Source organism: Silurus meridionalis, chromosome 18 (genome assembly GCF_014805685.1).
Source record: "Silurus meridionalis isolate SWU-2019-XX chromosome 18, ASM1480568v1, whole genome shotgun sequence".
Lineage (NCBI taxonomy): Eukaryota > Metazoa > Chordata > Actinopteri > Siluriformes > Siluridae > Silurus > Silurus meridionalis.
In genome coordinates this window covers 13403803-13427021 of record NC_060901.1, presented here as the reverse complement: position 1 = coordinate 13427021, position 23219 = coordinate 13403803, and the positions used below count along the sequence as shown (strand labels likewise).

Genomic DNA, 23219 nt, shown 5'->3' with positions numbered 1-23219 from the left:
GAAGTCCAACATCTTATACCACTTCCCCCCCAGTTGTAGCAATAATTATGCAACTCTGGATAAAGTAAAGTTACTCCAAATATAAATGTAAGTTCTAGCTTGGTAAACAGAAGTGCTGTGGTGTGTAGGCTGTAAAACAGTGTTTTAGTTAAGTATTGTCCTGCATTTCATTTTATTCAGTCTCATGAGAAATCATGAGATATATGGCTAATAATGTATAAACCTTTGGCAGCAAAGCGATTTCTTTACATGAAGAACGTCACAATTTGATCAAGCTGTTGATTAACTGTGTGTTGTAGAGTAAATAGAGATAAGCCTAATCGATTCATGCTGAAAACAGATACTGGCTGTCTAAATGTCTGCAGTGCACCTGTGCCATTTTATCATCGTTAAAACAAGTGAAAGCACTTCACTGTATAGACGTCCGCAGAAAAAAAAGGTTAAAAGTAAAAAATTACCTAATAAAAAGACAAAAAAGAAATGTAATCAACAGAACAAGCAAAGGATGAGCAAAATTAGTCAGCATTTTTTCCCACTGAAATAAGAGCTGATGCAGATCAGTAGAGTGATGAGATGATGATGATGATGAGTCTGGGGTTTAAATGCTGAGACCAACTTTTAGCTCAGGCGATTAGCGCAAGAACGTTGTGGATGACGCTGATAATCAAATGTGTAGCTCATTTCCCATGTGAATGTATAATTCTTGAACATTTTACATTTGTGAGGGTTTTTTCCTGACAAATTTATGTGGGCGAGTTGTTTCGTGAACCTGGAATCAACTGTGATTTGACTTTCAGGAATCATATTTCACTTCAGAGTAGTCTCCATTAGTTCAGAACTCTGTAAAGTAAAAAAATGTCAAGGAGTTATGTGAAAGGTTCTCCCATGCCACCACACATACAGTATCAGGAGGATCTGGGACATGAATCCACAGATGATGCTTTCTCACTCCGAGCTACAGTGGGTCAGGGTTATCTGTATTTAAGTCATGCTGCTGGAGGTTTTTAGTGTTTCTCTGAGATAATATTTAGGTGCTAAATGTGAAGAAAAAATAGTGTGAGCTGTTTTCTGCCATTACAGCAATACCCCTTGACCAGACTAGCATGATATTTTACTGCACCATAACCTCACTTTTTGTTCTGTTTTGCCTTTTTCTATTTATTCCTTGTTCATTCCCCATGTCTTTCAATACATACACTAGATAAAAGCAGGATCGTCCTGTCTGAATCACACAATGTGTAGCTGTAAAAAATGTATGCAGTTTCTAAGTTACAGATATGACTTTAGTTTCCACATGGCAAGATGATTAATGTGCTTCAAAGAAAAATAGAGAGCATAAGGATTGTTTTGGGGGGGTGAAGAATGTGTTACTACAGAAGTGACGGTGAAGGTAAACATACTGTAGCAGTAGCATAGTCAGATGACCCTTTCACTGCTTTCTGGATAAGGTAGATGCAATGAAGGGTCATGCGACACCTAGTTGTTATTATGCTGCATTATACATATTCTCACACACATAAATTCTAGAATTTGCAATCAAAGTTTGTGACAAAAATTTTACCTCAAATTAATTACAAAATATATTTTTATGGTTCTAAATGAAATTACATTTAATTTGTCTTCAAATTAATAAATTATTCCACTTTAAAAGTTGCTATTACTTTACTGTACATTGTAAATCTGGAGGTTGAATAAGATTCAAGCTAAAAACTTAGTCAATTGGCTTTTTCTGCCAGTTCAAACACATGCATTTGGTTTAATACACAGTGAAATGAAACAGTCCTTTAGAGACCACACTGCTCTGTAAACCAACATTAAACAAGATACATTTACACTAGAACACCATTTTAGATCTGGAACCTCTGCTGTACTCTACTGCCTGTACCACCATCTTGGATCATTAGGCACCATACTTCTGTTTTGCTTCTGTTTTTTTTACTGAGTATCATAGACCATTAACCAATTTGCTAGCAGGCAAATTCAAAGTTAGCAAACAATCTGCTACTTTGAGCAAAAAAGATGAAGCCAACGCCTTTTCATACCCCTTCTCCACCCTCTACCAGGCAGATGTGAATCGAACAGTACAACAATGTTTTCTCAACCTCACCATAATTACTAGCTAAAGGAAAATCAAAGCTACATTATCAAAATTGAGGATATTTTTGTCTGTCAAATATGTAATTGGAGCATTTTGCTGTAACAAAACATTTATGAGCTAGTTACTAGAACACAGTTATCATGGTCAACAAAAATAAACACAAAAGAGAGAGCTGTTTTGCATTAAATCAGATACTTCTGTAGAAGAGCAGCTATAATGCCATAAGGAGCTCTTCAACTGTCACACTACTAACAAAATGCTTTTTGGACATGGAGGCTTGGTGGTAACATTGAGTGGGCAAAGCGGTCTGTGTTTAGGCTATTGTGTTTTTCTATAGGGCAAAAATAGAGATGCTGTGTATCAAATTCATTAATAATAGTAATTTTGCTGGTTGTGTTTGCTGCCAGGGGTACAATTGTAGCTAGAGTTACAATGCACACATGCTGTGGGTGGACTAGGATTGCGGATAAACTGTTCTGATGACAATCTGGGGGAGGTAAAAGCAAAGAGAGTGGGTTTTCTTATTCTGAGATGTGCGGAAATCAGACTGCCCTTTTAACTCCCAAATTACAGACTTGATGATGGTGAAATGTTAAGTGAATACCTACGTATATTATAAATGGTCACAAGTTTAAATGCTCAGATTAGTTAGTTTGTGCTGCTTCATTTGTGTTTGCATGCAAGCACTGCATCTCTGTGTTGCATTGCAGTGGTACAGTATGTGCAGTGTATGTCTATCAGCATTCTACTGTGCAGCACCACACTCAGGCCAAAAATCTGCTGCAGAGGAAACAAAGCACTGCAGAAACCTCTTGTCCTGCAGTCTCACAAATAGACAGAAACACGTGTAAGCTATATTTACTATTTACATTTCTGAATAATTCAAAGATTTTGACCATATGTGTGTGAGGGTTTTGACCCACAACACACTTCCAGAGCCTTTGAATACATGGACACATGCCATGTGAAGAACCATAAGGTTAAAATAAAGATAGCAAAGACTTGATGCCAGCACACACAGATAAAGGAAGATTATGATCAGTGTATTTAAGACAAACCTGGACAAATATAATTGTTTCTTGAAACATGTGCATCTATATGTATTGTACATGTGTGCTATGTGTGGTAGCAATTCACACCCACCTCTATCACAAATAGCTAAAAATCTGGGAGGGTGAAGGCTAGCATGTGTTTGCTCTGTTAATATTATTGTTCAGGGTAGCTGAACACTTGTAAACTACCCTCTATCACATACATGAGCTCACAGACACCCACAATTGCTCTGATTAACAGGTGAGCTGGTAATGCCATTTTAAAGCCTTTTTACTTATGAACATTGACAGTATTTTTGTTTTTCCAAATCTGCAGTGATTAGAAAAGTAATATAATACTTACTATTCATGAGAATGTGAGATGTTTTACTTCAATCTTTGCTGCAGTCTAATTTAAGCTGTATTTTTTCTAATAGTTTCCTTCTTTTATGCTGCATAGCATTATAACTAATACTGGAAACAAGGCAAGTACCTTTTTTAATGTAAACACAGCTGAAATGTTCTGGCTCCTGGCAATTTTGGAGATGAGGATTATCTGGAAAAAATGACAAATATACAGTGTATATGTGAACAAAAGTATTGGGACACCTGAATTGTCATCCATATGTGGTTCTTTCCCAAACTGTTACCACACAGTTGAAGGCACACAATTGCATAAGATTTTGTTGGATGTTGTGCATTACATTTTCTTCTCACTTGAACCCAAACCTTTTCCAGCATGACAATGTCCCTATACACAAAGCTAGCTGCATGAGGCTATGGTTTATGGGTCAGAGTGGAAGATTTCCTGCTATAGAGTTCTGACCTCAAATGTATTGAACACCTTTGGAATTAATTGAAAAGCTGACTGCATTCCAGGCCTCCTTACCTCACCTAAATTAGTATCTGACTTAACTAAAGCCCTTGTGGCTAAATGAGCACACATCTCAAAAATCTATTGGATTTCTCCTAGAAGAATGAATGGTATAACAGCAAATGGGGACTAATTGTGGAATTGGATGTTCAAAAAGCACATATGAATCTTATGGTCAGGTGTCCTCTAACTATTGTCCATATTGTGTAAGCTGCATTAGCCAGTCAAAAAAAATTCAAGTTATTCAAAGCACAACTTAGTATATGGAGAAATTCTTAGAACAGTAAAATTTATAGAATCCATGCATGTTCTCTCAGTGCCTATGGGATTTACTCTGGGATCATTGGTTTCCTCACACCCAATCCAAAAGGCTAGTAGATGCCCAGTGTTCCCAGGATAGACTAGAGCAGGATAGGGTAGACCCTGAATCTTAAACAGTAAATAACATATTTTAAGGAACTAAACAATATATCTATTAGTTTATATTATATCATCTAGTACAAAGGCTTAATTACTGTAGCAGTAATTTCTTATTTTCCCATGTCATCTCTTACTCTTTGTTCTCATTGAGACATGCTGTGTGAGTGACATGCTCCATATGCTCAAAGCAATGCACTATTTTGTGCTCACTGACTCCTCACTTATCTTGCCAGCCATTTCGGAAAGGTACAGATTTATATCTTTTGACGTTTATCTTGTGCCCCTCCGGCAATGCAGGGAACTCGTGGTGAAATAAGATATGGCTGTGGCTTAGACCTTAACCATTTCTCCAGTTTCATCCAATAATGTTTTTTTGTATCAATATTTTCACTTTACTGTGATAAAATCTTTTAAACCCCCTGTTGTGTTTAAATAAGATTTCCTGAGGGGGGTGTCATGCTGTGATAAAGCTAACTCTGAGCTTTCTCTCCTGTGTAACATCCTCTTAATACAAGCCTCAGTTAATCTGCAAACCCATTGCATCACCATATTATGTAAAGGGTGCATCTTGTTCTATGCAATATTGAACTTTTTCCATATGACCGGATATATTTAATTTCTGTTTGCCATGTCAAAAATTCATTGCACTCAGAAAATGTGAAAATGTGATGTGTAGCTTGCCGAAGAATTTGACTTAAAACAGAAAAAATTCATTAATCATACTTGCTGCCACATATAACATCCCACCAGAGAATTATAGCTTTTCTTTGGCTCTTGGGCAGGAGACTTGAACACTCCAACCTAAAACCCAATACTTTCAATAATAATGCACATTAGTTCGTCTTGGTTGGACTGAATAGTTTTGATAAACCACATAAGGCAGTTTTACCTCAGATGACTGGTTCCTTTATTATTTTATTGCTTCACAAACTTGTCTACCAAATGATTAAAATTTAGATTTTAAACAAACTCCAACTCTTTCAAGGCAATAAGTGAATCTAACTGCTTTGAAATATGTTTGGGGAAAATAAATTATCTTTGGTTTTTCTATCCTTTTTGTATTTATTTTTTTCACAATTTTATTAAACATTGGATTTAAGATTTTTCATTATTTTCTTTTTTAATCATTTTAGCGCAATTTGAAAGGGATCGCTCAGTGTTTAAAAAAAAAAAAAAAAAAGATTCTGTTAATTCCTTTCAGATTTTAGACTTTACCTTCATATTGTTTACCACTTTACTACCTTGTGTTGTTTGAGACACTATAATGGGCTATTCACTTCAATTCCATGCCTGTTAAAGTGCCCCTACTGGCCTGGACCCAAGGGATTGTGTCCTGCAGGCCCAGCCTAGAAGACGTCCGTGCATATGACTCATAGACATACATCATCTACATACATAACAATGCAATATTCATGAGGAAAAATAAAATAAAACCAGAAATATTTTGTTAGATTAGAGTTCGAGCAGCTCCATGTTTTTGATGGTTAAGGCAAAAAGATTGAGATCCCTCTTCATGCATAGATTTATGCAGGTGGCATAAGATGTGCTGTTAAAAGCCTGAGCGAGTCTGACCTGTCTGAATATAGCACCACTCTCTAATAGTCCTCTGTGCTAAGATAGGAACAAGAAAAAAACAGAGTGCTTCTGTCATCACACACATATAGTCAAAAGCATTCAGGCAGAAAGGGGAAAAAACAGTAGAACATATAAGGTGAGAGAACTCAGGACAAGGATGGCAAGTTTATTTATAAAGCCAGAAAGTAAAGGCATGACTAATTTGGCTTTGTATGTTGCCCACAATCAAATAAAACCAAACCTTACGGTGTTCATGATCGGCAGATGAAATATTCTCCTAGAATTCCAAAAAATTCATTGATAAGGTAATTCAGAAAGTGACACCTACTTTCCTTGGAGTAGGCTGGTGCAATAATACAAATTGTAGTGAAAAGGGGCAAGGAAATCAGTAGCCATACCATCATTAATAACAGTTTACCAAAATCTGTCAGCCACCAAAGCTGTTGTCAATTTAACAGAAATAATAATATACTGTACTAAAAGGGCATATATGAATGTAAGAATAGATGACAGTTTTATTTAGAGGTCCGAAAGGACTTTAACAATTTAACAATTAAGAAAAAAAAATACAAGATTTTTGTTTGTATTTGTATTGTAATGAATTTAGCTGATCTTTTCGTTTGTTCCACAAACTTTGTATCTGACCACTGGCTCACATTCGGATAAAACTAAAAGGGGTGTAACAATACACAAAATTCACGGTTCAGTACGTACCTCGGTTTTTAAGTCACGGTTGGGTTTAATTTCGGTACAGTTATGGGGAAGAAATGCAAAAGATTAAATTGCTTGTTGTTTTTTATTAACGCAGTTTATTAATTATTAACCTTTGTAAACATTAACAGTTTACTTTTTTCAAACAATTTCAAATAAAATACCTGCTTGGTTAAATAATATATAAAATAATATTTTATAATACTTTATAAAAATACAATAATATCTAAATATATATAATAGAATAAATCTAATTAATCCAATACACTTTTTAATATTCATTAAATTGAGTTATTAATTAAACTGGCACATATAAAATTCATGTAATGAAATAAAATGAAATAAATTAAATAAAAATAAAAATTTATTAAATAGTTTACATTTGTTAGACCTCATTTTAGTAATACAGATATGTATGTGTGTGTTTTACATTTAATATTACATTTTCCAAAGATATGAACTACTGTTCTACTTATTTCAGTCTTAATTTCTTCCATCCTTCATTCATTCACTCCCTCGATATGAGGAATTGTCAGGAAGAGAAATTCTTAAAGCTGGACATAAAACACTAAAGAAATTATAGCTCTAGTCAACATAACACTAACCACTTAATGGTCAGCGGCTAACACTAGCACTAGGGATTTATCATTTTCATGCATGCGTTAAACAAATTGGTACGGTGTGAGTAGCCACAGTGACACTGCACTAACTCTAGTTTCTTTTTTTATACCCCTGATGTTGTTTTGTATGTTTTCCATGTTTAATAATAATAATAATAATAATAATAATAAAATGCACTCAAAGTGCGAGGCGGAGACTAAGCAAACTTGGTCTGCATTTAAAAGGTTCCTGAGGGACTTCAGATTTTAACAATGTACCCATTAAGTCATGGTGCACATCTCTGGTCATAACCATTTGCTCTGTAAAACTTTTTAGAAGCTGGCAAAAATAGTTCATATCTGTATTCCTTGACTAATTCTGATTAATGTAATTGAATTTGATTAAATTCTCCAGAAGAGGGTGAGAAGCCAACAAAGGCACATGCCAATCAGTTAAACATTCAAGCCTTAGAAATATTTAGCAATATTGTAATAATGAATTTAATTGGAACTTAATTTCAGATGAGAAAAAAATGGGAATCAAAGAAAGAATGCAAGAGAGACAAATAAGCTGGTTAGACTGAAAGAGCGTCTTCTTTTATGTAAGTGAGTGTCCCATGCTCCCATTCAAATATCGGCAAGCTGCTACAAAAAAAAAAAAGCGAAAGCGCTCTCCTGCTGTCATGTACATCCCCCAGAGCACACCAAGAGTCTTACATGCTTCATCCCAATGGGATAGCTTCAGTCAGGCAGAGTGAAAGCACGAGGCTGCTGGGTCACAATCACACTCTTTCTGTCTCACAGACACGCACACACACTCACACACAAATGCACACATGCTGTGTAACACACCAAGAGCTGCATGGCCGTGTCTTGTTGTCTGTGTGTGTGTCACAAGTCTCTGTGTGTCCTTTCCCCCTTGTCCTTCTACTTGTGGGGTAAGTGTGCCAGTCCTGCCCTGCAGTGGATGGCAGGTTGCCCTCGTCTCTCTTTGTCCTCTTCCTCCGAGAGAAGGAGTGAACCAGAGAAAGGGAGGGCTCCGCCTGCACCAACTGGAGGACGAGGTCAGATGGCTGCAGGCTCACTCTGCGTTTTCTCCATTTCAGCAGTGAAGACACTCCATGTGTCTCTCCAGAGGGCCCTGCGCCACCTCCGGATGGAGACGTGTCTACTCCACTGGCTGATGGAGGAGGGGGGGATGGAGGAGAAAAGCTGGTGCAAGAGTCTCCAGAGCCAGTGGTGGCGGTGGAGGTGGAAGTGAAGGAGAGAGAGATTGAGAATGAAGGAATAAAACCCACGGCTGAGTCCCCAGAGCAGCATCAGCAGCAGGAGAAGCAAGAGGAGGAAGGAAAGAAAGAAACAGACGAAGAGGAGGCTGGAGGAGGGAGGGGAGGTGCAGGAGGAGGCAGGAGGCCCAGCTTGCACCACACTGCATCCTCTCCTATGAGGGTACAAAGGAACGGGGCCTGCAGCCATGCCAACGCTTCCGACTACGAGCTCTCGCTTGACCTCAAAAACAAGCAGGTAGGGTGCAAGGTGGTGTGGAGATGGCAGTTTGGAAAAGGCAAGTGTATGAGTGGAGTGTGAGTGACTTGGCGTTGTGCTTTTTGGGCCTAGAGTTCAATCTTTCAGTGTGTGCTTTAGAGGCTTTGGATTAGTTTTTGGAGACTTATAACTTAGTGCCTTGATTCAGGCAAAGCATTGTGGATTAGGATGTGACCCGTGTAGATTAGGATGCAGCTGGTTGCTTCAGGTTGGCTCATTCATCATCATCATCATCTTCCTCATTCCCATCCATCTTCATCAAAAACATTCCAATCATCATCATTTCCATTGGTTTAACACATGATCGCCAAGAGTTTTGTCTTTCGATTTTTGTTCCGTTGATCTCTGTTTACCTTTTATCAGAACTTCACAAATAGAGTACAAGCTTCAGAATGAGAAATGAGACCTCTCAAGTAGTCCCAGTAATCCAGTGTTTTTATTTAAAGTCATGTTATACCTAAAAGAAAAACTGATATTCAGAGACTGGTGATTTAAGAATTAAATTAAAATGTTGTGCTAAAAAATAACAAGCCCAGAATGCTAATTCATCTTTGGACATTCTCTTCCTAAGCTTTCATACTGGACTTCACAACTATATAGAACAACATATGTTTAACTTTGGTGAGATAAAGGCAGTTTTATAGTGGCAGATATAAATAAATATGGGTGTATATCAGTTATTCATCAGTATATCAGTATAGTGTGTTTGTGCATGTCGGCACATATGTTTTGGTGGGGCAAATGTCCCTAGGAGAGTAGGAATATCAACATTGTTGGCCTTAGGGGTAACAGGAGTTGTTAAATTTGAATAAATATATCAGTGGAAGATCCTCACAATAAACCAGGTTTTCTTGGACACTTTTACTACAGCAATGCTCTCAATGCTTTTTTAGTCATCACTGTTTAGGTAATTATATCAATGTGTAAATATTCATATATCGCATAAAAGTTGTCATGGTCTGATTTTGTACTTGTGGTTTTATATCAAATTTATATTTGTCACACTATCAAAATTGCTTGACCTAATAAATATAGGTTATTGTTACAAAGGCTAATATAAAATGATCCCATTTCTTGTATATTTCAGTTTATTAGTATCTGGTTAGATTATTCTTATTAATAGAAAAATGCTCAATGTACGATTTTCAAATAGAGATCTGAAATTAACTATGTTATGCAGTATAAGTGCTAAGTGTGTGGTCTATAAGTGTATCTTTCTGCTAGTTTTTCTCTTTTTGTAAAGATATGGTGAGCATTTTTATGCACTAGTTTTTCACCCAAATGGACCCTTTTAAGATCGCACACCAGATTTAGTCTTCTTTGCCATTACAATAAACTCCACTCTTCTGAGAACGCTTTTCACTATATTTTGAAGTGTGGCTGTGGGTAGTTTTGTTCTTTTTTAGTCACAAAAGCATTGGGTGAGGAGGTCTGCCTTCAGTCAGCATTCCAGTTCATCTCAAATGTGTTCACAAATGTTTAGTATTCCAACCTTGGCAAACTTGGCCAACCGTGTCCGATTTGGACATCTTTGTTTCAGTGAAGGAAAATCTTAATGCTACACCATATAATGACTTCTAAACGATTGAGTGCCTTCAACTTTGTGGGAAGAACTAAATATGGGTGTGATTGTCATATGAATGAATCTAATGATTAAGTTAATGCAATGTAAATGAAGCACTGTGAAGTCTAGCATTAATGAACGTAATTAAATTCTATCCACATTTGTGTTTTTCAACAATTGTGAAGTGATGTGATCAGCACTGTGCTCTAAATCGGGTATTAGATTGGTGCTTGAGTGCATTCATCCCATTTGTCATGCTTAGAATCAAAACAGTCTTTATTTGCAACAGATATCTTTCGTGGAAGTGTCTGAACCTTCCTCCAAAGATGCATTATACTGGCTTTTACTTTCTAACTAAAAGATGCATTACCTAAACATTTATTTTAAGACTTGGAGTATATTGGTTTAATCCCAGGCATGAACAAAAATGCTATTTAATGTACTAATACAATGATTAAAGAATGTGACATACAATCTTTCTTTTCAGGTTTATGGTTTTTCACTTTTACAGTTTTACAGTATTCTCCTCTCCCTCCATTTCAATGCCCCACTTGTTTTGGGTGTTTGTTCACCCAGTGTACCTCAAATTCTTCATTGTAAGTGCAGACATCATCATCAGTTTAGTGTTCTGCATTCAGAATGTTAAGTGTTAGTTAGAGTCTCCTGTCAATGGCCATTATATTTAACCCTGGCACACAATCTTTGAGTAGCCAATCCAGCTACCAATAGTGTTTGTGGGTGAATTGAAACCAGAGCACCTGGAATAACTAACATAGACCTAGAAAGTACATGCAAAACCCCACAGAGCTCGGGATCGAACGAAACACTAGAGCCATGAGACACCACTGTGATGCCTACATAATTTCATTTCCGTACCATTTCTAAGAAAGTTTTTTATAGATCAAACATTTATGTACCTTTGATCCCATCAGGCCTTCCAAGTAAACAGAACTAGTTCCCTTAGGTATACAGCCTTGCTGCTAGTTGAGTTTTTGTGACCCGAGATGTGGCCTGCAAGAAGCCTACAGAGAACCCTATTCCCTCTGCATAATTACCTGTGGATGCTAATAAAATCCAGCGTAGCCTCGCAACGAGACCTTTGATTATCACGTCCCATGCTGATCAGCTCATAAATATACATGCATTCATGAGATACACATCATCAGTGCAAATAAGGAATTAATGTCAAGCACCAAAAATGGAAAGAGAAAACTAGTGAGATAAGCTTACAACAATGTGAATATATTAGACTTAGCAACTACTTTTCTTTGTTATAAGATTATGACCAATTTGCAGATATGAATTGAGTGAAAGGATAGTGTTAAGGCCTATTGGTACAGTGCCTTGAGAACATAGATATTTAAAATGGTTTGGTGTTTAAAAAAAAAGGGCAGAAATCTGTGGGAAGAATAATAAGTAAAAAAAAAACAAAGTGAGAATGCGATGGTATCTGGGCTTCATTTAGCTAGAAACCAATATCAGCTAAACGTAGAGGGCAAGAGATTAAATCTTCCGGAGCACACTGTATTTCGTTTGACCTTTTCTATTGAAAGCGTTTTTTTTCCCATTTCCCAAACAAAAGTAATCGCATATATATATATATATATATATATATATATATATATATATATATATATATATATATATATATATATATATATATTTTTTATAGTTACAACTTATAGATACAAAATAATAATAATAAATATATATATATATATATATATATATATATATATATATATATATATATATATATATATATATATATATATATATATTACCTGTAAAAAGTCTGATGACAATTTCACACACATTACATGTGAGATATGAACATATCTAAATGATTGCATGTAAAAAATATTGATTATGTAATAAATCAGATATAGAAAATAAATCAGCATGCCCTGCATGACAAAATGAAAGCAAATTAAATGAATGCAGATTTCACATGTAAAAAATATTTTTTTTTCCCAGAACTTAATAGACTTAAACATAACAAAGCAAAATAATTTGTTTTGTAATCATTGTACAATGATGACACCATTATCTTTATCTTTTATTTACAATCCCACCTGTGCACACACACCTGCCATCTGGAGAGTCCCTAAGCACAGGAGTGTCTTTTGTATCCCTTTCCATATATTAATAATATATAGCTTAAAATTATTTGGTAATGTAAAATAAACATCCACAAATTCCACATAAGTTGTACTACTATGCAATAAAAGGAAGTGTACATCGAGTGATATGTAGTGGAGCAGAATATTTTTTATTTCAAACATAAGCGACCCAACATCTTGGGTGTTTGAGATGCTGTCAGTATTTGCACTTGATTTTCAAAAATTAGTCTTTTTTTTATATTTAATTGTATGTCTAATTTCTTTGGAGCCTTTAAAAATGAGCGAACTACGTAAAAGATTTAACAGAAAGTAAACACTTTAGTCACATTGTGATTGCTTTATTTCAGAGGAAAGAAAAACAGCAGCAAAAGTATAAAAATTGTGTCCCCATCAATTTACTTAAAGCCAAGACTAGATGTGTCATTTAAGTAAAAATAAAGTCATGTTCTAGTGGGACAGTGGTAGTCTGCTTAGATGGAACACTGATCGAGCTGTCAGGCTAAATTTGCTCTGCTGATTAGAAAAGAGTGATGTCAGTGCTATATTCCATGTCTCTGACCCCCCACGCCACTTCCGGAATGATCTCTCTCTCTCTCTCGGTCGATGCTAGACAAAGTGATCAAAAGCAAAACGAACAGGATGGATTTACAGCAGTAAACCACTCTTTCTGACTCCCTTTCTTTTGGCTTTCACATTTCACATACATCATTTTGTATCTTTGTATCAGAATACAAATACAAATAAATAAAACACATATGAAGAAATATCAATCCAATTTGTAAAGCCTTCAGAGAGGATACTGCATCTTCACTGCATCACCATGGGTACATTTTTGGTTAATTTAGACTTGCAAACTACTATGGCTCATGTTAAGAAGAATATACAGAATGTTACGACCCTCAAACAATCTTCCTGAATCAGAAGCCTTGCATGAACTCTGGGGTCCACCTACTGCTGAAACGAATCGAGACTCCAAATCAGATATGCATTCAGCACTTAGCAGAATGGATGCACATAAGGCTTCTGGCCCTAATGTCAAGCAGGGAAGTGTGCTCAGGGCATGTGCTGTCATCTGGCAAAGGTCAAACTGACATCTTTAAACTGTAACTGGCCCAGGCAACTGTACCCACATGCCTTTAAACAAGGACTATTACACCAATGTTTAAGCATTCTACTCCAGTGTGTTTGAATGACTCCTTTGTTGAACTCACTCCTATTAAAAATAAATGCTTTGGTCAACTGGATAGGTCATTTATAGCAAGCTTGCCACTAATGCTACAACCCCCAACAGTTTGTCTAGCACCTAAACAGGTTGACAATTATGGCATTCTATTGGAACAATTGTATTAGGGACTTCCTAACTAATAAGTCTGTATTGTCTTTGGCGATTTCCTATACCCTCATCCTGAACACTTGTACACTCTGTCTTCTGCTTTACACCCTGTATACCCATGACTGTGTGCCTCTGCATAACTCCAGCATCATCGAGTATGCAGATGATAACAGAGTGGTAGGTCACATCAGCAATAATAATGAGTCTGCCACACGGATGAGATTCAAAGCCTTGCTGCTTGTGTCAACAGCATGGTGCTATGCCAACATCTTTACCCTCAAAACAAGAGGGCAAAAAAGCTTATTATGGACTTATAGAAACCTAAATACAGCAGTCATTGTGCCATTTACATCAATTGGACTGAAGTGTCTCCAGCATCAAGTACTTGGGGATCCACATATTTAAAGAGGAATGCAAAACAGCACCTTTACTTGCTTATGAAACTAAAAAAATAAAATGTATTTCTTAAATATTAAGAAGTTTTGACTGCTGCTTTGACTCCACCATCCTGTCCACCATCTGTTCAAATGCCATTGTTGCAGTTTTACTTATATTTATTTATTTATACTATATATATATATATATATATATATATATATATATATATATATATATATATATATATATATATATATACACACACACACACATTTCTCTTAGGCACTGGAATATTCAGGGGTTTTTTTTATGTTTCATGGAGAACACAAGTGAATGGCAGAGACGTTATTCAATTTCTGCCCTGTTATATTTGCCATTTTGCCACAGGTTTCCCATGGAGCACAAAAACAAATTATCCGATATGACTTTACTAATCAACCAGGCGCCCTTCTGAGCCCCATCTAGTGTTTAGGACCACCTCTGTGAATTCACATCTGAATTTTAATGTGTGTGTGAGACTCAGCTCCCACAAACAACCTCAGGTTATTAGAATCACTCGCTTTTCTTTTGTCCCCAGTATTTTCTGTAATGTTAATTTCCTGTATGCTAATTAAATTAATTTCCTGTTTTTTTTTCCCCCCACAAAAGTTTCAATGCTTTGTCACATTAAATATGGGCTATAGAAATTTCCAGATAAACACAATGAATGTTCTAGGCAGGTTTTGCCAGTCAGGAGGAATAATGCTCATGACTCAAGACATATTTTGTAAAAAGAGACGACTGAACCCCACATGGTTGAACCATCACAAATATCTTAGTATTCCGCACATACCCTACTTTCCTACAGGATACAAGCTGAAATACACATTTGCAGAGGTAATTACTCTTCTGAGTCATTTGGATGCTCCTCTAGGTCTTTTGATGGTCTGATGGTTTGACAATGTGAAAAGTTTAATCAATTCTTTACAGAATAGCACAGTAAAGCTTATTTTACTATGTATGTTTCTATTAGAGGAGAATGAATACCATAGACAGCTATAAGATTTATTGATGTAATACTATGGTTTAGCTCAAGATACATTCCAATAATGTATAAGACTTCACTAAAATAATGGTTGGTTTGTACATCATCAAATCAGGATTACACTGCTTTCTTTTATTTTTCATAACTTTGGATATTCTATATTGCCCACAATTAGCCATGAGATTCACTAAATTTTTAGAACTTAATGACTTACAAAAAAATGAAAGAAAAAATAGAAACACACCCAGCAACAAAACTTGTCTGCTCTTCATTCAGCTTTCTGATACAGTTGCTGCCTTTAGAAATCAGGTTTGGTATAGAGCACAAACTTAGTTGCACTTGAGTGAGCTTATGTTCCTAATGGCCAATCAGTGACCCAATGGCCATTTGATTATTTTCCATTGTTTCCCAAATTTCAATCACTGATCAATGTTGTCCAACAATGTAGTTAATTTCAACTTCTTTGCTGTATTGACTATTAAAAAAAAACAATTGTTGTTCCATCAAGAAACATTTTCACATTTTAAAACATTTATTTTCATATTTCAAAACAGCTTATAATCATGGCTTCATTTAGTTTAATTTTTTAGAGAAATTAAAATATTCTAAAATAAGAAAATCTTTATGCAGCACATATTAATATACTGATATGAAAATCGCATCATGTCCCATATAATCATCTCACGTATAAATGATTAAACATATAATGATTTCTACCGATGTTTTAAGCATCATTTAGTCAGATTTATTGTGTTCATGAGCATTAAAAAACTTTTAAAGCATGACCTTATTTTTCTTTGATGTTAAGAACATATTGTTCCACATATGGTTGACCAGCAAATTAATAAGCATACTGTAGTTATGAAAGTTATGAAATGTACATACATATTAAGGAAATGAACCAAGTCAGAAGCAAAAATACCTGATTATTCCTTTTTCAAATTTTGTATTATTATTATTATAATTGACAATTTTCAAATGAAAGAACGTCTCTAGGTTACGAATGTAACCCTAGTTCCCTGAGGGATCATGACGATGCGTCTAAATGCTTTGGGAACGCTCCTAAGTGTTCACGCTCTGAAATAATGTGTGTACTGGCCTTCACACTGTGACACTGGCCGTCACCGGTGACTGTCACAGCCAAAATTGTGGGCACGTAGTCTTTTAGGGTGGACAGAGCCAACCCCTTGGTGAAATTTCCCTGGAGGAAATCCAGCACTGAACCAACAGGGCAGTGAACTGGATCCAGTTGGTGGTGCTCACACCATGAGCAGAACAGACAACACCTGGAGGCATACGACCCACTCGTGGAGGGAGCTCTGGAGTAGAGAATGGTCTCTACCACCTTGGTGGAGAGACCAGAACCTCGGAGCTGTGCCCCCTCAGGGGCCACAGCCTCCACAGCTCTGGGCGGGGGTGAAATATGGCACCCCCAAGCTGGTAAAGGAGAGCCCTCCTCAGAGTAATCTTCCATGGAGGGTGCTCGAGGAGACCTACCAGGTCTATGAACCATGGTTTGCTAGGCCACCTTGGAGCTACCAGGAGGAGACGTACTCCACCCAGGCGAACTCTCTCCAGAACTCCTGGAAGCAGCGCGATAAGGAGAAAGAAATACAGACGCAGCCTCAGCCACGCCTGAGCCATGGCATCCAGCCCCAGCGAGGAGTAAGGGACAACCAGAGGGGACAGTGCGACATCTTTCAAGACGCAAACAGATCCACCTGGGCTCTTCCAAATTTCTCCTGAATTTCTGAATTTTCCTGCTGTCTTATGTACAGCAGGCCAAGTTGAATCACACTGGATGCAGCTGCTATAAGCCCTAGCAGTTCCTGGAACTGCTGGACAGTTGGAGGCTGCCCTTCTTTGACCTTCCTGACGGCCGTAAGAATGGCCATGCGGGCAGGGGAGAGATGTGTGCGCAATGTGCGCAAAGTAGTTGAATCCCATATGACACCGAGATAGGTCTCTGTAATGGAGAAAGCATACTCTTCCCGGCGTTCTGCCGAACCCCCAGCGCCTTTATGTGGGTGAGAACGACATGTCTATGCCAAGGACCGCCAACTGCTCTGATTGAGCTTGGATTGATCGTCGTCATTCAACTACATCGACGAATTGTTGAAGCCACACATTTTGTGAAGGTATGGGGTGAAAGGGCAAGACCAAATCGAAGAACCCATTATTGGTAAGCTTCGGCCCTGAAAGCGAACCGTGACAAACCAGTCCTCGCATCTGATTTGAAGCACGACCTGCTTGAGGATCAGCATCTTGAACCTGAGTCTCATGAGAGAGCGGTTCAGCTGAAGTAAATCTAAGATGGGACCCAACCCTCTGTCCTTTTGGGGAACTATGAAGTACCGGCTGTAGAACTCGGACTCTCGTTTTGATGGAGGGACCTCCTTCGATGGCCTCCTTCCTCAGTAGAGTGTTTACTTCCTGTTCCATGACCAGAGTCTTTCGAGAGGTGGTGAGTTTTCCTGGACCACAACAATGCCGGGTGGAGACCAAGGAGAGAGCTCGTTGGAGCTGACCGTGCCATGAAGCACCGAGGGTGGCAGGGTTAATCGACCATGCAGCAGGTCAGACTGATATGCTTGCAACACCGCCATGGTGTGCAGGGATGCAACGGCTTGACCTGCCATAGCATAGGCTTTACCCACAAGAGGTAAAGTATTGTGTAGGGGCTTCGTGGGTAATGTTGGGGTCTTACACAGTACACAGTAGAACCGGGGGTAAAGGGGCTGGCTGAAAAAGGCTTAACCCATGACCTGGACACCTCAGTGAAAAAAAGGGAAGACACCGACGTGGTGGTTGTTACACGGGTGTCAGAAATAGCTCACCTAATTTACTAGATGAAAAAAACGGTGACCAGTTTTTCACCGATTACACACATTATTTGAGAGTGTGAACAATCGGGTTAATTCCCAAAGCCTTTAGACGCAGCTCGAGTTCCTGAATGGAAACCTATTTTGTCTTTTGATGTTCATCTCTTAGTAATGACTACATGAGAAAACAAGCTGATTAAAAGAGATTAGGTTCTCTAAAATGACAAATGTCATGAACTGCTATGTCCTATAATCTAAAAGTAGACAGTTCCAGGTCCACCTATTTATTTATTTGAACTGTCACCAAATTTACTCACAAAAAGATTGTTCACATAAAGGAATAAGGCATTATTTTATAAGACAAACGTGGTAATCTACTTGCTCATGCATGCTCATGCTCTGCAGCATTCCACTTCAGCTTCATATTTAGCTACCTTTCAAATGTATAGTGATTGAGTGTTTGTAATAATTTGAGAATGGTTAATGAGAGCATGCAGTTTAATGGTTATCACTGTGTTTTTTATTTGTTTTTTAACTGCTTTCACCAATGAATAATCCATCTGAAACTTTCATGGCAACCTGAACAACCACCATTATTGTTGGCATTGCCCTTTTTGTCTGAAACTTTGTTACCAGCCATAGGAATCCATGACATGATGCTGCACCCCAATCCCTTCCTTCTTGGTAGCCAATGTGAAACTTGGGTTAATTTTTAATTGCTGAAGCAGACTACATCAGTTAAAAAGTCTATCCTGGGAACTCATAGCATTAGGTGGGAATATACTGTACCTTGAATGATACATGGTTTGATCTGTTATTATTGTGCTTCTTATTAGTTAGGTTTTTTGTGTTGAATATTTGGCACAACACTGTCAAAATCTGATATCTGCAAAAAATCTTTTTTAAACCACAAATCTCAGTCTACATTTTTTTCATCCAGTTCTAATCAAATTAAGGAAAAACTATGAGGCTATGTAGAAAAAGTCAGATTTCAAATAAAAAATCAGACTTCATCTAGTAACACCACTATGAGAATTAGCAGACAAATACTCTAGTACAGATAGTAAAAAACCATTCATTTAATTGAAATCATTAAATTATTCGAAACCTACACAAAATATTTTTTGTTTTTTTTTAAATACGTTTTTTTTTTTTTTCAATTACTGGCTGATAAAATGATGGAGAAGTCATGTTACTGAAGCGTTCACATACACTTTACTTTAAATTGAATAAACATGTACAATAATATCTTTAAGAAATTAATCTTGTTAATGCTCGACAGTCAGAACTGTTTTGGCCTCAAAAGGGGGACCAACACAATATTAGGCAGGTGGTCATAATGTTATGCCTAGTCAGTGTATATATTTTTGTTCTTGAATGTTTTTTTTCTTCTCTAATTTCACTGTTGGTTCTCTTTTATGCAGTTATAATCTGCTCTTTAAATTTGTTTTCAGGATTTGTAGTCCTAATGAATGACTACTGTTACTCATATGTGCCGTCACATCACTGTTGATGTCTCCTCTTCCTTATTTCTCTCTGTTTCTGCAGATCGAAATGTTAGAGCACAAATATGGGGGCCACCTCATCTCGCGTCGTGCTGCCTGCAAAATCCAAACAGCCTTCCGCCAGTACCAACTCAGCAAGAACTTTGAGAAAATCCGCAACTCCCTGCTGGAGAGCCGGCTTCCTCGTCGAATCTCCCTGCGCAAGGTGCGTGTTCAAAATGCTGAGGGCTTCTCAGCTGAGAGGGCACTGGCCGAAGGCTGCTCCGTTGCAGGTATTCCTCTGGTCCGGTCCCCATCACTTCCTGTCACTGTGGGTGGCAGTCTCACAGACCTAGAAGACTCCTTTACAGAACAGGTACAGTCACTAGCCAAGTCCATTGATGATGCCCTTAGCAACTGGAGCATGAAGACCATGTGCTCTTTGCAGGAGGGTAGCACCTATCAGTTTAGTTCTGAAGCCTTTGCCACTGCAGGTTGCAAACCAACAGTGGCTGTAACTGTTGGGGAGAGTGGTACCCTGGACCAGACCACCCTCCCGAGTGGTACAGTGTTAGGAGACAATGCAGATAACATGCCCCGTAATGCCAGCAAGCTAATGATGGCCTTTCGGGATGTGACAGTGCAAATTGACAGTCAAAGTTTCCACGTGTCCTCCTCTGTCAGGGAGTCCTCCACATCAGTATCCCTTGGAAACTGTGTGCAGCAGGGGGCTACAGTGACCGAGACCCTTAAACAGCCCCCAGTAGAAGAAACAAAACTCATAGAACACCCCCCACCTCCACAGGAACCAATTCCTCCTCCTCCAGAGTCAGATTTTGGAGAAATACCAGATAATGATTTCCCAGCACCTCCACCCTGCGATGAGCAATTTGAAGAAGATCTACCACCTCTTGCCTTGGAGAAGACAGAGGCTCCAGTGCCAGAGGTTGCATTCCCCGTGGAGACAACAGAAGAGGCCATACCTACAGTAGGACAGATTCCAGTGGCCCCTACTGTTGAGGTTCTGGAGGCCAAGCGACAACTTTCAGACCCAGCTGACAATAGCTCAGAGCAGATGAGCAGCAGCAGTACATCAACATCTGCCCGCTCAGCTTCTGAGGCCTCATCCAAGGAAGCACTGCAGACTATGATGCTCAGCCTGCCACGCTACCACTGTGAGAACCCAAGCAGCTGCAAATCACCTACCCTCTCCACAGATGTCATGCGCAAACGCCTATATCGTATTGGTCTCAACCTCTTCAATGTGTAAGTAGTCACTGGGGAACTTTCTTCACTTTTCCATTACACTATTTGTTTACTCTTTGGTGCACTTGTTCTATCTAGAAATTAAAGTGATCCTCAGGCTGATTAGTATGTGAAGTTCTATGAAATAACACCAAATACTGATGCAAGATTTCAAGGCATATATTCCAGCTTGGATTAGATAATCAGAAATTAATAACAGAGACACACACATAACATTTTTATTTACAGTGTTACTCAATTTTATTTACACATTCTCTTTTAACCGCTTTCCCTTGAGTCTGTTTCTCTCTGTCAGCAGACACACACTCATCCCCAGCTGTGATTTACCCCCCTCTTCCCAAATGCCTGTCACTTTGGGTTTGCCTGAGCCTCTATAAATAGCTCTGCTTCTATCCAAATATGGCTTGTCTATTCCCACGTCTGCATGGTCAGTTCCTATTTAATTGAAGATTTGCACGCAGACAGAGTATCAGTGCCTCTGATCCTTCAATTAAAATGATGACACACACATACACATTCATTAGCAGGTTATTCAGCGTTGCCTGATAATGCTAAAATAGCTCTAATATGAAACTTTAGCCCTTTAAAATTAGAATAAGATGGAAGACAAAATCTTTGTTCTAAGAAAAACATGTTAAAATAGTATTAAATAATTAAAATCAGGCTATTTTGTAAAAAATGCTCATTTGTCATATTCTGTATTTGCATATGTGTCAGATTGATGGAAGATTTTATGGGCTTACACTCCAAAGAACATAACCTCATGCATGAAGGCAATTATGCTAATCGCCTTAGAAACATAAGAATATTGTTGAGTATCCACCTGAGCCTTAATGGCTTAAACAAGCATGTTATTAGCTGATTAGCAGCCCTATGGTAAGACAGAGATTCGGAGAATAATTATAGATGCAGGCATCGATTGATAAGATGGTTCGATTTTGGAGAAACACTAAGAATCGTTAAAAGTAAATTGAAGTAAGGCAGCAGTCATTTGGATATCTAGTCTACTGCAATTTGTTGTTGGATGAGACATTTGGCTAAGCCTGTCACCCCCCCCCGAGCCTCAGCTCTCTATCAACTCTGGTCTAACATAAGGTCAGTGAGAGAGAGCAATTCCCTGTTCGATTTCTCATTAGTCATTCTATTAATGCTGGCCAGTAATCTTGCCATGGTAGTTAAAAGTTCTTCCGCCTGCTCTGGAAACGGCCATCATGAGAGCTGAAAAAGTTTCAAGATGACATGGCACTTCTCCTTTTTCCCGGTGGCCTTAATCCTAGATTTCTAAGCTCCCAGTTGCATTTTTTTACTCATTCGGCTCCCACTCCTGCATACAAAAACATGCAGTTCCTCCATTTTAATGAATGCTCTTTGTGCTGGAAGTAATCCACGGTGTATCATCCTCGCTAGGGATGGCAGCATGGGTCTTAGAGGGCAGGCTGACTCATGTGGCTTGAGGTAAGAATTATTTTGGCATTACCCTCTGTGTGCCAGGAACAGACACTGGGCTGTCATCATAGTCAGTTTATGTCAGAGACGAATGACTCCTGTCCTACACCTGCACTCCTGCAGGTCTGTTTTGCAGCTTATAAAGAAAGTGTTGATTAATCAATTTCTGATTTTTTAAATCCCTGTATGTTCCCTTTTTTATATAAAGGAAGCATTATTTCTGATTACCGGGCTGAGCTTAAGACAATAAAAAGCTAGATTGTTGAAAAAATAATCCATGTTGGAATAGTGTGATCAATTGATAAGACTGGTAAAATAATTTGGCACAAATCAATGGGACCTTGGAAATAATTTAAGCAGCATTTAGAAAATTTGAAAGCAACAATTACTGCATCAGAGACCTTCTATCATCCTGGGATAAACCAAGAGTATGTTAAATGGTAATTTATGTAATGCATATTGCAGATAAAAAAATATCTGCAGCTCAATTCAAAACCTCACTATGTGATATATTTGAAAAATATAGAAAATTCAAAATATTAGTTTGCAAAGGTTTTATAAAGGTTTTTAAATACTGCATCCCTAATTCGAGAACTCATAGAAAAACAGAAAACAGATGTCATTTAAAAAAAGCTCCTCCACCACCACAAAAAATAACAACAATAAAATAACAAAAAAACAAAACAATGAAGGAAGAAAAGTGAGCTTTTAATTAGCTAGTGGTGTAAAACCTTGGCCATTGTCAAAACTGCTACCCTACGGACAGTGATCGGGTGGTTAAAAATTAGGAGTACATTCTGATTAAGCAAACAGATATAGATTAAAGATGCGAGAACACAGCCAAATAGACATCTAACATATGGAGAACTACAGTAGTACTCATCATTTAAGGTTCAGCTTGCCTCTGTTTGGATAGAAGTGTAATA

The 23219-nt window shown here is 37.9% G+C and overlaps 1 protein-coding gene across 3 annotated transcripts in view; it reads left to right on the top strand.

The window, feature by feature from the left end:
* iqsec3a (IQ motif and Sec7 domain ArfGEF 3a) overlaps positions 1-23219 on the top strand; it is a 132100-nt gene that overhangs the window by 48595 nt on the left and 60286 nt on the right. For 2 of the 3 annotated variants that reach the window (XM_046873293.1, XM_046873295.1), the window contains exons 3-4: positions 8415-8832; positions 19646-20847. In XM_046873293.1, coding sequence (XP_046729249.1) covers positions 8415-8832; positions 19646-20847 — 1620 coding nt within the window. The remainder of the gene's footprint in view (positions 1-8414; positions 8833-19645; positions 20848-23219) is intronic. The other variant, XM_046873294.1, reaches the window with a different exon arrangement.